This window comes from Apteryx rowi, unplaced genomic scaffold, assembly GCF_003343035.1.
Source record: "Apteryx rowi isolate R43461 unplaced genomic scaffold, aptRow1 scaffold_178, whole genome shotgun sequence".
NCBI classification, from domain to species: Eukaryota; Metazoa; Chordata; class Aves; order Apterygiformes; family Apterygidae; genus Apteryx; species Apteryx rowi.
Window position 1 is genome coordinate 191,056 of NW_020448063.1, and position 11,584 is coordinate 202,639.

Consider the following 11,584-nt stretch of genomic DNA (forward strand, 5'->3'; position numbering starts at 1 on the left):
TCAAGAGCCTCATAATATCTATCATCTTCTGCATCACATTATCACACTGAAGGGGAAAAATTATTCTGGCTTTGCTATTAAGGTAGAAGAACAACCTCCTTTGCTCTAACCCTGCAGTATTGGTAACGGGAGAAGTTCAGTCAAAATATATGTAGAAATATGTTTTAAAATATTCCAGCAGGAGTAGTAATGTTTAATCTAAAAGACTATCTTCTCTTTGGCAAGTGACCAAGAGCAAGTCAAACAAATAGAGAAAGGAGTGTTGCTCACAGATAGTTTTGCTTATCAGTTAGAGAGTGATTCGAAGCATCACCGTCTTGGAGTGGCTTTGCAACATTTGCAAAATATTAGGAAAGAAAAAAATGCAATGAAGCTTCAGTTTGAACACAGTTATAAATGTTTTTTGCAAGAGATATTTAGGGTAGTCATTGTGCTGGAGCGTATGGACAAATAGCAAGGCTTCCCTGTAGGAAATCAAGCTGGAGGTGCTACAAGTCAGCTGCTGAACGTAATTCCCAGCCAATAAAGGATCCAGCCCTTGCGAAGGAGGGCTAGGACAAAGGCAATAGAGGAAGACTCTTCTGGTAAAAGCAGAATTTGTGGGAGTGTGAATTATAGTTCCGCATCCTTCCAGATTAGATGAAGTGGGAAGGCTGGCTAAATCACTCCTTCCTAACCCAGTGAAGGATTAAGGGTTTCTTTTGTCTTTTAGTTTGGCTTCCCTGCATCTTTTGTTTACTTACCTACAATGAACGTAGTTTAGTGTTGAGGCAGTTATATGCATATAAAATTATGACTTCTGTATTTGCTGAAGAAAATAGTGTTTTTTTTAATATTACTAAATTTTTAATAGGTATGTAATTTTCAAAGGCCAAAGGGAGTTAAATTAGTCTTTAGAAAGGCAGTAAAGTTTGATGTCTTAATTCCTAGAGACTCCTTAAAATTATAGCCTAAGTACACAACTCAAAGGCTAGTTTTGATCTAATTCCCATTTGATTTTATGCAAGAACAGAGTTGAGGGATATCACTTTTTGGCCAGGACAATTTCTTCTCACTCTAACTGTGTTTAGATTAATGTCAAAAATATCCTTGTAGAATAGGAGCTTAATTAAGTCTTCTGATGCAAAAGCGTTCAGTTGAAATTAAAATAGAACTATAAGGCAAATTATAAATGGAACATGCAGATCTTGGTTGTCCATTTTAATAATCAAAGTTCTACAAATTGAGATTACTTCTGTATAAACTTCAAGTGCCACAAATAGCACCATATTTAATAATAAAATAACTCATTTATAACTGCTTTCATGTCTTATCAAATATTTGTTGAATGCATCTTAAGCCTTAATTTTATATCTGCTCTGATTGCTGCATTAGTAAAAAATAGGGGTATTGCCTTATTGCATTAGTTATCTGTTTATAAAAATAAAAATGAGATTAAATTTACTACAGTTACTGATTCTAAGAAAGGTTGACAAAAGAGAGAAACAATCTGAGGACATCTTTATTAGAGGAGCCACAACAAAGCAGAATTGAAAACATTTGGTATTGTGTGTGTATGTGTGTTTATATTTATGTGTGTGTATAGGTATGAATAATGTTATTCCAGCCTATAAGGAAGTTTCCAATTTTAATTACCTGTGTGTCATTTCCAGATTTTATTTTTTTTTGAAAGAGTATTTCCTTAAAGCAAAGAATCAAAATGAAGGAAGTGGTATAGAGTAAATTCATGTGCTGCCAGGATGCGCCTAAGCTGCTAAAGTGCCTAAACATTGTCTGATGTGAATGCAGACAGTTGTTTTAATTAAGAGTCAAAAATAGCAATTTATTGAGCTAAGAGAATTTTTTTGTTTAACTTACTCCAAACTACTGCCACATCTTTGAAAGTGTCATGGTGATAGAGAAACAGTGTTATGGAAACATAGAAAATTCAAATGTTATAGCAAGATATTCAGCTGTAGCTGAATAGAACTTTCCCATATTATTGTAGTTTTATAAATAATGTGTATTTATCATTTTAGGAATTATTTAGTTCAGAACTGCCACTGCGTACTGATACTCCTGCTTCTGATTTTCCTAACGGAAATATGGGTAACCGTTTATCTTTCTTCTTTCAGGACTGATAATCTGTCTTTTGAAGTTTCATCCCTAGCAGAAATAATTAAAGCAGACTAGACTTAATTCAAGAAATCTGGCAAACTAAGGGTGTGCATTTGTATAAAATGATAACTTGGATCTAGGAGGTGACATTCAATCCAAGAGTTCAGGTGGCACTGTTGCCAAAGAGGAGGCACTGCATGAGTATCTGAAACACTCTCATCTTATTGGGGTTCCCAGGTGGAGGTGAGTGAGTGCTTGCAGAGCTCAAAGCACACTGACCCCTGCTGTTACTTGATAGTATGTTTTTCTTCCATAAATTTTTGCTCAGACTAAATTGTATTTTGTCTAATGAAAGTGAAATGTCCATTAGTTCACTCTGTCATTGTCTCTAACAGAGAAAAATGCTGCAAATGGTGCCAAGGCTGGTTCAGACCTATTTAAAATAATTACAATGGATGTCAAAAATTGGCAGACTAAAATGTTCACCGGGGGGGGGGGGGGGGACGACTGTAGGTTCTCATCCTATTGCGTGTCATAGAGGTCCTGAGATATGAAGTGAGAACTAGTGAGTAGGCTCAAGGAGGTTAGAAAAGGATCTTTCATTTCCTTAAATATCCACAAAAGTAGTGTTAGATTTTTCTCAGCAGTGCAAAATGGTCAAGTGGCAGGAGAACACAGTGGGAGGACAAAGACTGAACAAGATAAATCTTCTTGAAAAGCCTTAGTGAGGGAAAGAAAAGTAGTGTTTACCTGTCCCTATCAAGAAAAGTTTATTGGCATGGAGTGGAATGCAGGCTGCTTTCATTTTCTCCCCTTGGAGTCTAGAAGCATTAAGCCCTCACAGTAGACTTCAGAAGACATTTATCCATACTGGCTGAGTACAACTGAGAGCGCATCTCAAGATTTTCATGATTGTCCTGCTGGGAAACTTAAAAACAACAACAACAACAACAACAAAATCCCCTAACTTTTAGACAAGATTTATTTGAAACAAGTAGAAAAATTATTGCTATCACTGCTGTTGGTTAACTAAGAAACAGGTGCAGATGAAAGCTGATACAGGAAAGAGAACATTATTCACACATTTTCTTTAGAAAAGAGGTGCACCTGCAAGCTTATCTTGTCTAATGAGTGTAATTAATATTGTACATTGCTAATTAACTGTAAGAAAGGTGCTGGTAATACAAACTGAGGGACTCACAACAGATGCAGCATTTGAGTTACTGAAGTGCTTGATAGATTGTAATGATCCCCCCAAAAAATTTAAAAAGCAGATTTCATTCCATATGTAATTGGGCCAGAATTTTAGAAATTGTAGGTGTATTTAACTGCCTGCTGAGGCATGTAAAAGAATTTAAGCAATTAACCTTTCAATTACAGGTGTTAGAAGACAATAGACACTGAAACCAATGAAGTTAATGGTCCAACATACTCTGGTACTTCTGAAAATCTTAGAAAGAATCTACATAGAGATGAGTAGAAGCTTAAGAACCTTCAAAAAGTTGCTCTTTCCTCTCTTTTGGTTCCTAAATCCATTTTGCAAGTGGGGTTTCTGATGAAAATTTGTTTAAATACACTTCAAAATGTGGTGTGTCTTAACTTAGGCAAGCAGAAGTTCAGAAGCTGTCTCACTGAAAGCTGATTTTAGTTTAGCTGATTTTTTTAGGTTCCTGATGATCAAACTTGTCTTTGATTGACCTGTATGCAGTTTCATTGTCTTCCACTATGGTCTGTCAAAAGTACACACCAAATAAAAGTATACCGTTGCTGTGGTTTAACTTGCCAGACAATACCTGTTTTATGGGCTGAAATAGTTAGCACAGCTTCATCTTTCATTGTTAATGCATAACGGTGCTGATCTGGTACATTTAAAGTGAAATAATTGAGACTAGTTTCTGAATAATATATCTGTTTAGTTAACATTTATTAGTTCTGAATAGATATTTCTATTTAGTTAACATTTATTATTAAACAAGCTTTTTTGCTTTAAAATCTTCTGGTTTTAGAGAATGACAAAACTTCTAATGATGACATGCCCCCTAAAAAGCCACTTTTCATTTTTATCCATTCAGTATCGTAATGCCAAATAAAATTCTAGGAAATAAAAAAAATCTTTCAAAAATGGATTTAATTTTAGCATGTGTGTCATCACTATATAAATAGCAATATGATGTAATGTAATAGCCATTATTATTCTCTATTTCATTGGTCTCAATTATAGGCATGAAGCTTCAGGAATACTTTCATACTGGTGGTTTATAGAATTAAGTATTTCTTAGTTCAAATATTTATCTAGATATTTTTTTCAACAATGACTGCAAGGTGATGGAAAACTCAGTGCTATAGTTCTTACCAGTTTTAAAGACATGACTTGGTTTACAGTGTTTATCTTGACTGCCCCTTGAAACACAGTTGATTCAATATTGCAACATGTCAAGAACTCTGAAATCATGTAGATTTCAATGAGAATTACATGTTCATCATCTCTAAGGAACAGGCTCAAAATCTGATATGTTTATATGAGTACTAAACTTATAAATGATAAAACCATATGCACAATATTAAAGCATCTACTGTTTACCCAAAGAAAAAAAGGCGAAGTAACTAAAAGCTCTTTCCTGATGTTAGTTAGTAATATTTTGTGGTTTAAGGAACAGGAATATCTCAGTGATAGTCTTCTAATTTCCTACTGTTTTGTTTTGTTTCTTGCACTCAGTGTGCTATGTAAAACCTGAAATGAAATAATCTTCAGCATAGATCACTGTAATAGTTTTTCTTGATTCTTAAATTCCAAGAAATAACAGGAAATTATCATGTAGAGAGAAAAAAAACAGTATAGTTACAAAAGTAGTGATTATTCCTATTTTATAATTCAGCACTTCAAAGGGAACAAACAATTTGTCACTTCACTGTTGTCTGTATCTTCTGAGGAGTGACTGATAAAATATTGGCAGCCAGGTCAATTCTACTTGGATTTTCCTGCTCAAATAAATGCTTGACAGTAAGAAACAAGAGTGCAATAGAGACTCCTGTGGTTAATTGTGCTCTTACAAATTTTATTGGGGGGAAAAAAAAAAAGGATCTGTGGTTGCAGTTAATGTTTTTCTGAGGCAAATAGGCACTGAAGATACTCTGCACTAAAAGCTGAAACTTTTCTGGCTGTTAATGGAAAACACAGAAGTACTGTTGCTTTTTTAGTTGAGATTATTGTTCTTTCCCTGAAGTTAGCTAGGAGGGGAATTCTACTGAGAACAGGATTGACTAATGCCAGCAGTATAGCTTATGTCTTACACCCCCTTCCAAAACCTAATGTTTTGATAGATTTATTCCAGTAAAAATGTCCTGCCTTGGTTATATTTTCACCTACCTTTCTTTTTTCCATCTAGTAAACTGAAAAGACCTAACATAAATAGATATGAGGTTGCTTTTGCAGAGTGGGCAGGGTTCTGCCTACAAAAAGTTTTAAGGAAGCATACTTACACAAAAATGGTCAAATAATGTTTATGAGCGAAAAGGTTAGATTGTTTAGTCTACTTCCCAGCCTACCAGCTTGAACTAGTTAAATAACTAGGGAAGATAGGGAAAGATCTGTAAAAGCAGAATTTCGAGATGGATGATCCTTGAGATTCCTTGCTATCCAGATTGTCCCAGACTGCTGGACAGGAGTCAAATTCTATCCCCAACAGGATGATCTGGAAGAAATTCCACTAGGGCACATAAAGGAGAAAAAAAGGTATTAGTTTTGCTGTCATCAAAGGGGAAATTGCTGTTGGCGTCAATAAGTCAGTCTACCTTGAGGGCCTCACATCCTATATCCAGCTTCACACCCTCACTGTATGTCAAGATGGAATTTGGATATATGCAGCCCTCTTGCACGCTGTGGCTTTGTTTCTGAGCAGACCATGGTAGATAGCAGGAGTAGACCTATGATGAGGGAACCAGGACTGTGCATTTTAGACCACTCTAATGTCCAAAATCTGACTGTTCACCTTAAGCAATTGACACCTCCAATATTTTTATCATTTAAATGATAGTTCTCAAATACTAAGTCAGTAAATATGTGCTGAGAAGCCTGGAATTTCAGGTGTAAATTGCCTGTCAGTCTAAGTATTTTCTTCTGACTGACTTGTACGCTATCCTTGAAGAACAAATAATTGAAAGAAAATTCCCAGGTAAAATACAAGCTAAAGAGTAAAGTTTGCCCAGTATAAGGGTGTCTAATTACTAAGTTTTGGCATGTCCTTTCCCATTTGAAAACTTAATCTCAGGAAGAGTGTATGTTAAAACTGCTGGCTTCAGTTTCTAATTTTCTTTCATAGTAGGGATTCCCAGATGTATTCTGCAGAATTTTTCCAATTCAGCTGCTTTCAAATTATTTAATTCTGTACAAAGCCTGAATTTTCAAGTATGTGTAAATTACAAGTGCTCTTACAGTGAAAAATATTCACTTCACAAGATTCTCATAAATGAAACGAGCACTTACTACAAGAACTGCATTCTTATTGAGAGTCTGCTTTAAAAATACCTATTTCTGATTTTCATGTTCATTTATCTTCACTCTATCTTCAGGTATATCGTGATCTAATCTTTTTTTCTGGACATGGAATTTAGTTTAAGATCATTTTTAAAGATGCAGTTAAGCACATCAAAAAATGCACTAGAAAAGTGCATAATAAAAGATGAAGGTGTAGTCTTTAATTAGATGCAAATAGGACTAGTAAAAAGAACACTGTTGTTTGTTGAGCTTCTAACTAAAGTTTTAATAGGGAAGTGTTGCTGTGTTTTTGAACAGATAATACTGCATTTTAAAGCTGAAATCATGTAATGTAAATCATATATGTAAGGGGAAAGTGTGTGAAATATGCCTTCTAATATAGTTCAGGGAGAAGGAGGAGCTCCACTGGGAAATGTAAACTGTTGTAGGTTAAGAGGCCAAGGCAGAATTTAAACTGAAGATGCAAACTTTGTGGAGAAATGACTTTCCTCTGCTCTCATGATACCATAGATCAATTAATGTAGGGGATATAAAAGGAAGTAACATAGGGTTATATTTCAGGAACAGGGCTACGTCTTATCTATTTGCTTCTCCTTTCCCTTTCTGTCTTTCAAACATGCATGACTTCAAGAAGATCTTCCCTTTTAGATGACACTCACTTAGGTTTTTATTTTGGGGCAAGACCTTGTTTTCTTATTTACACAGTACCTAGACTTTGATTTTTAGAGTACTGTAGAAAACCTTCTATAAACACTCAAAATTAAAAATGTGTTTATTGCTGTGCACTTCTCAGATGTTTCTCACATTAAAAATGCTTTTATTGCCAAATATTCAAATATATGTGCATCTATTACAAAAGGCAATCATTATACCTAATATTATCTGCTTTGAATAACTTATGTAATTATTGTTGTAAAGGGAACTATGGTATGTGTCTCACTTACCTCTTTTTAATAGCTCAAAGAAATGCTTCAATTATCCACTGTAATATAGAATTGCTCTGTTCCATTTAAAAATGAAATATCAAATTGCATAGATTCCCCTGATTGTTTCCAAATCTGTGACAAAACCAGCTTCTGGATTTAGAGTCAGACTTCTTAGCTTACCCCTCCACCATCCAATTAACAAAATCAAAAATACAAATCTGAATAATTGCCCCAAAAGTCAATTCTCTCTTGAAACATATAACATGGACCTATCTATAGTGCTTTAGGACAACACAGATAATACTGCCACAAGCGAAAGTGCTGTCAAACAACGTAGTAAAACAGCATAACAAACTTATTATTACACTTTTTATTCAAGAGCCTTAGTGAATGATGGTAAGAGTGGTACAATTTCAGGCAAAAGAAAGGGGGGAAAAAGCTTACAGAAGTTGAATAGATTGCTTGTTTTTAGAAGCACTTTATGCAGAAAGAGGGAATTATGCTGTGAATACAGAAGTTTCCGTAATTTATTGAAAAAATGCCAGTTAATTGTCCCTTACAAGTTCAAAAATCTCATCTTTTCCAAAAATTTTAGATTACCACTGAAAACATTTTTTCATTCAATAGTTCTTTGAAAAATAAAGTACAAGCAACTCTTGACATAGTTTTCTGTCATTAACTTACAAGACTTGAATCCTCTTTCTGTTGATGGTGGAGCACCATGTTCTTAAACATGAAAACGAGCGTACTCAGAAATATTAGCTATTTTTTTTTGGTTGCCAAAACTACCAATAAAATAATAATAAAATAATAAAAATAAAAGAAAAAATTTTGAAGCATGCTCCTTGTGCACTTTTTATTCTGATTCATGATAAGCCTTCATGACTTTAACATTACTTCATGATTTTAAAAGTGGGGGAAAAAAGACTTAGAAGTATATATAACACAGTAGTAGAACTCCATCACAAAACGTTTCTTCTTTCTCTAGTAGATTTCCTATTTGACTTTTTTAATTTGCTCTCATTTGCTAGTTGATGATTACGAAAAAGCATAAATCAATAAAATAATTACTTCTTTCACCTTCCTAAGTAGAGTGTTTCTATGAGGTTGAAGAGATGGTTTTCTAAAACAGAACAAAGCTGGGTATTGAAAATCAGAAGCTCAGTTCTACTCTGGCCATTTTTGAAAGATTGCTTCAAATTTTTAGAAACTATTTCTTTCTGATTTCAGTATGCTTCATAGTTTTAATACTATTTTTGCATAGGATTTTGAGCAGCTTCTAGCACTGATTTTTCTTTTTTTTTTTTTTAATGTAGTGTAAGTCAGAATTTTTGAAGACTATAAATCCTATACTTAGGATCAAAAGAGGAACTTTTGCCAAGCAAAATTAATTCAGGCAAAAATTGCTGTTCCTAATTAAATTGAGGCCTTCCTCAAAAATGCACTAGTCTGTTTTGTTGTGTGTGATACTGTATTGTCTAGAAAGAAAAATTAAGATGCAGATAGTGTAGTTTATGCGGAACAAAAAGCTACGAGATAGATTCCTCAAGCTAGGAATGTAACCAGGAATCCATGGAGAGTTTGCAAACTTGTTAGATGTTCACTGTCCCTGCAGTCGGAGCAGAAGACAAAGGGAAGGGCACAGATCTGCATTGGAAGTTGCAATTTGTAGCTCAATTCTTTTATTTTTCTCTATAGAATAACTTCAGATTTCTGATGGGGGAAAAAAACTTGCTTTCTTCCTCCACTGCAGACATAGACTTTTTTACCCTTTTATTGACAGGCTTAATGTCAGTTTACCAAGAGGAGATGAGAAGWCAGCCATTGAGTGAACACTAATACTCACTGCATTAGCAGATCTAGCTACTGCTCTTTGCTACTGCCAGCCAAGACACTGAGCTTGAAAAAGGCTGAATCAGTTTTAGTCTCTGATTTTGCCCCAGATATGTAGGAGGCACTGGCACAGCAGGTTCCAATGCCTGTGAAGCCACCTAACTTCAGATGTTTCCATCTCAGGACACAAGATACGCAGGTGATGAGTTATGCAACAAGAGCTCTATGAGCCACATTGGTAGAGGCTGAAGGCAGGGAAAAGAGATCACCAGTAAAAAACAGAAATCACAGGAGATGCATCACGTCAGGTACTGTGTCTTATATGTTTGTCAAGCAATCAGTCAAACCCATTTTAACAATTACAAGTTCTCAGGAAGGATTAGTCCTGTGAATGTAGAGATTATCAACTTACTTGTATTTGCTTAAAAAAAATATTGAATTATCATTACAGCAATGTTTCTTTGTCCTGATATTATGTATATTATGAATTCTATTCTTAGGCAAGAAATCTAACTGCATTTTGCTGACAAAAATATGTTTTCTGCCCTAACTATTCCATATGTCAGAGTTGGAATACTATTATAGACATAAAACATGATATGGTCAAAAAAGCAAAGGGTAGTAATGTTATTTCTTATGAAATGTAAGGTGGGGTTACATAACTATATACAAGTTCTCTGTCAAGCAGTCCAATTCTGAAGTATTTTTTGAGTTTAAATCATGCAGTTCCAGCCCTAGTGTTTATGGTGTTTTGAGTTCATCTCAATAACTGGGATTCTGTTAAATATGGCACTCAGGCAAACTAAACATCTGAAAAATATTCATTTCTTGATGTACAGAATGATCATTACTAGCTACAAAATCATAGTTACTTGTGGGAATGCTCCATGCTGGTAAAGTGAGACTTGCAGTAAGTACAACTGCTGAGATAATTACAAGTTGAAACTTGAAGCTTAAGGTTAACTTTATTATAAAGACAGAGGGATGAGGTGTTGAGACGTTTACTTGAATCTATGCATAATAAACAAAAATGGTAACATGCTTATGCAACTGGAAGAAGAAGAAACCTTGAGCTGGTTGATATCACCAGGAAGGTAATTGATAAAATAAGGATGTCTCCATTGTGCCAGGTAAGTTGTGAACCAATAATCATCTGTTTCTATTAGCCCATTATATATTTCTCTCTGAAAATGTAGTTGCACCTATTTCAGAAATTGAGTACCTGGATCTACCTTGGATCAACAGAAAAATTAGAGTTCTTAAGCTGACGATGAAGTATGACAAATATTAAAGTAAATTTTAATAAATAAAAAAAAGGTATCATCTGTTCTACAGTGTTATTTTTTCTGTTTTTAATGCACTTCCTTCATAAATACAGGGGGATTTTCTTTATTGGTTTGGAGAGTTTTAGAAAACTGCCTATCTTAAGAGATATGATTTCCTAGATTTTAATCTTCTATTACAAGGTATTCTGATAAAATTGTCAGATGCTAAACTGAAGTTATATTAAGAAGCTCATAAATTGGAGTTGTAGAAATGTTTTTGCAGGTCTCTAAAAATACTTCTAATGAAATAATAGGGCAACTGCTCCCACATAATTAATGAAACCAAATTCTTTACAAAACTAATGTGGAAAATAATTCAACCCTAGAATTGTCAGTGTATATCTAAAAGTCTGATTCCTTTTTGTTTGAATTCCACAATGTGTCACACAAAATGATTTGCAGCTAATGTTATTTATAATGTCACAATAGAAGGTACAAATAAAAGTATGATGTGCTGTAAATTCTTTCATCTATGGAGCAAAGGGTTTATAAGTGGGATCTGTGGTGTATCAATCAGGTGCTAGCAACAGAGAAAACTTCCTAAGTAGGTCATTTGGCCTTTTGTGGAGGAGTTTCTTTTTGGAACAAACTACTCACTTGATTATTTCTAGTGGCAAAGTCCTGTCTGCAAATGTTATTTTACTCGGAGAATATTCTTAGTGTTAAAAGTTGTTTTCCCTAAACTGTAAACTAGAATTTTCTGTTTAGGAAGTGACAGTGAATCCTTTCAAAGTAATTCCTTATTCGCCTGCTTTGATGCATCTTTCTGTGAGGCATTGCATACCAGAAATGATGTGGAATTGAGCCTAATTTGGCATGGTAATTCCTAAATTCCTGTCCTTGGAATCTCTTCTTCCACCATATACCTAGATGGTATGTGACTGTTTTCAAGAGACTAGCTAGACGCA

The 11,584-nt window shown here is 34.5% G+C and overlaps 1 protein-coding gene across 10 annotated transcripts in view; it reads left to right on the top strand.

The window, feature by feature from the left end:
* Positions 1 to 8,298, top strand: part of TMEM144 (transmembrane protein 144) — a 35,243-nt gene extending 26,945 nt beyond the window's left edge. For 8 of the 10 annotated variants that reach the window (XM_026061212.1, XM_026061222.1, XM_026061219.1 and 5 more), the window contains 2 exons: positions 2,019 to 2,088; positions 3,478 to 8,298. In XM_026061212.1, the coding sequence (XP_025916997.1) occupies positions 2,019 to 2,088; positions 3,478 to 3,494 (87 nt within the window). In that variant the 3' untranslated portion in view covers positions 3,495 to 8,298. Of the gene's footprint in view, positions 1 to 2,018; positions 2,089 to 2,114; positions 2,341 to 3,477 lie in introns of all 10 variants that reach the window. The other 2 variants (XR_003252741.1, XR_003252742.1) reach the window with 1 other exon arrangement.
* The last annotated feature ends 3,286 nt before the right edge of the window (positions 8,299 to 11,584 follow it).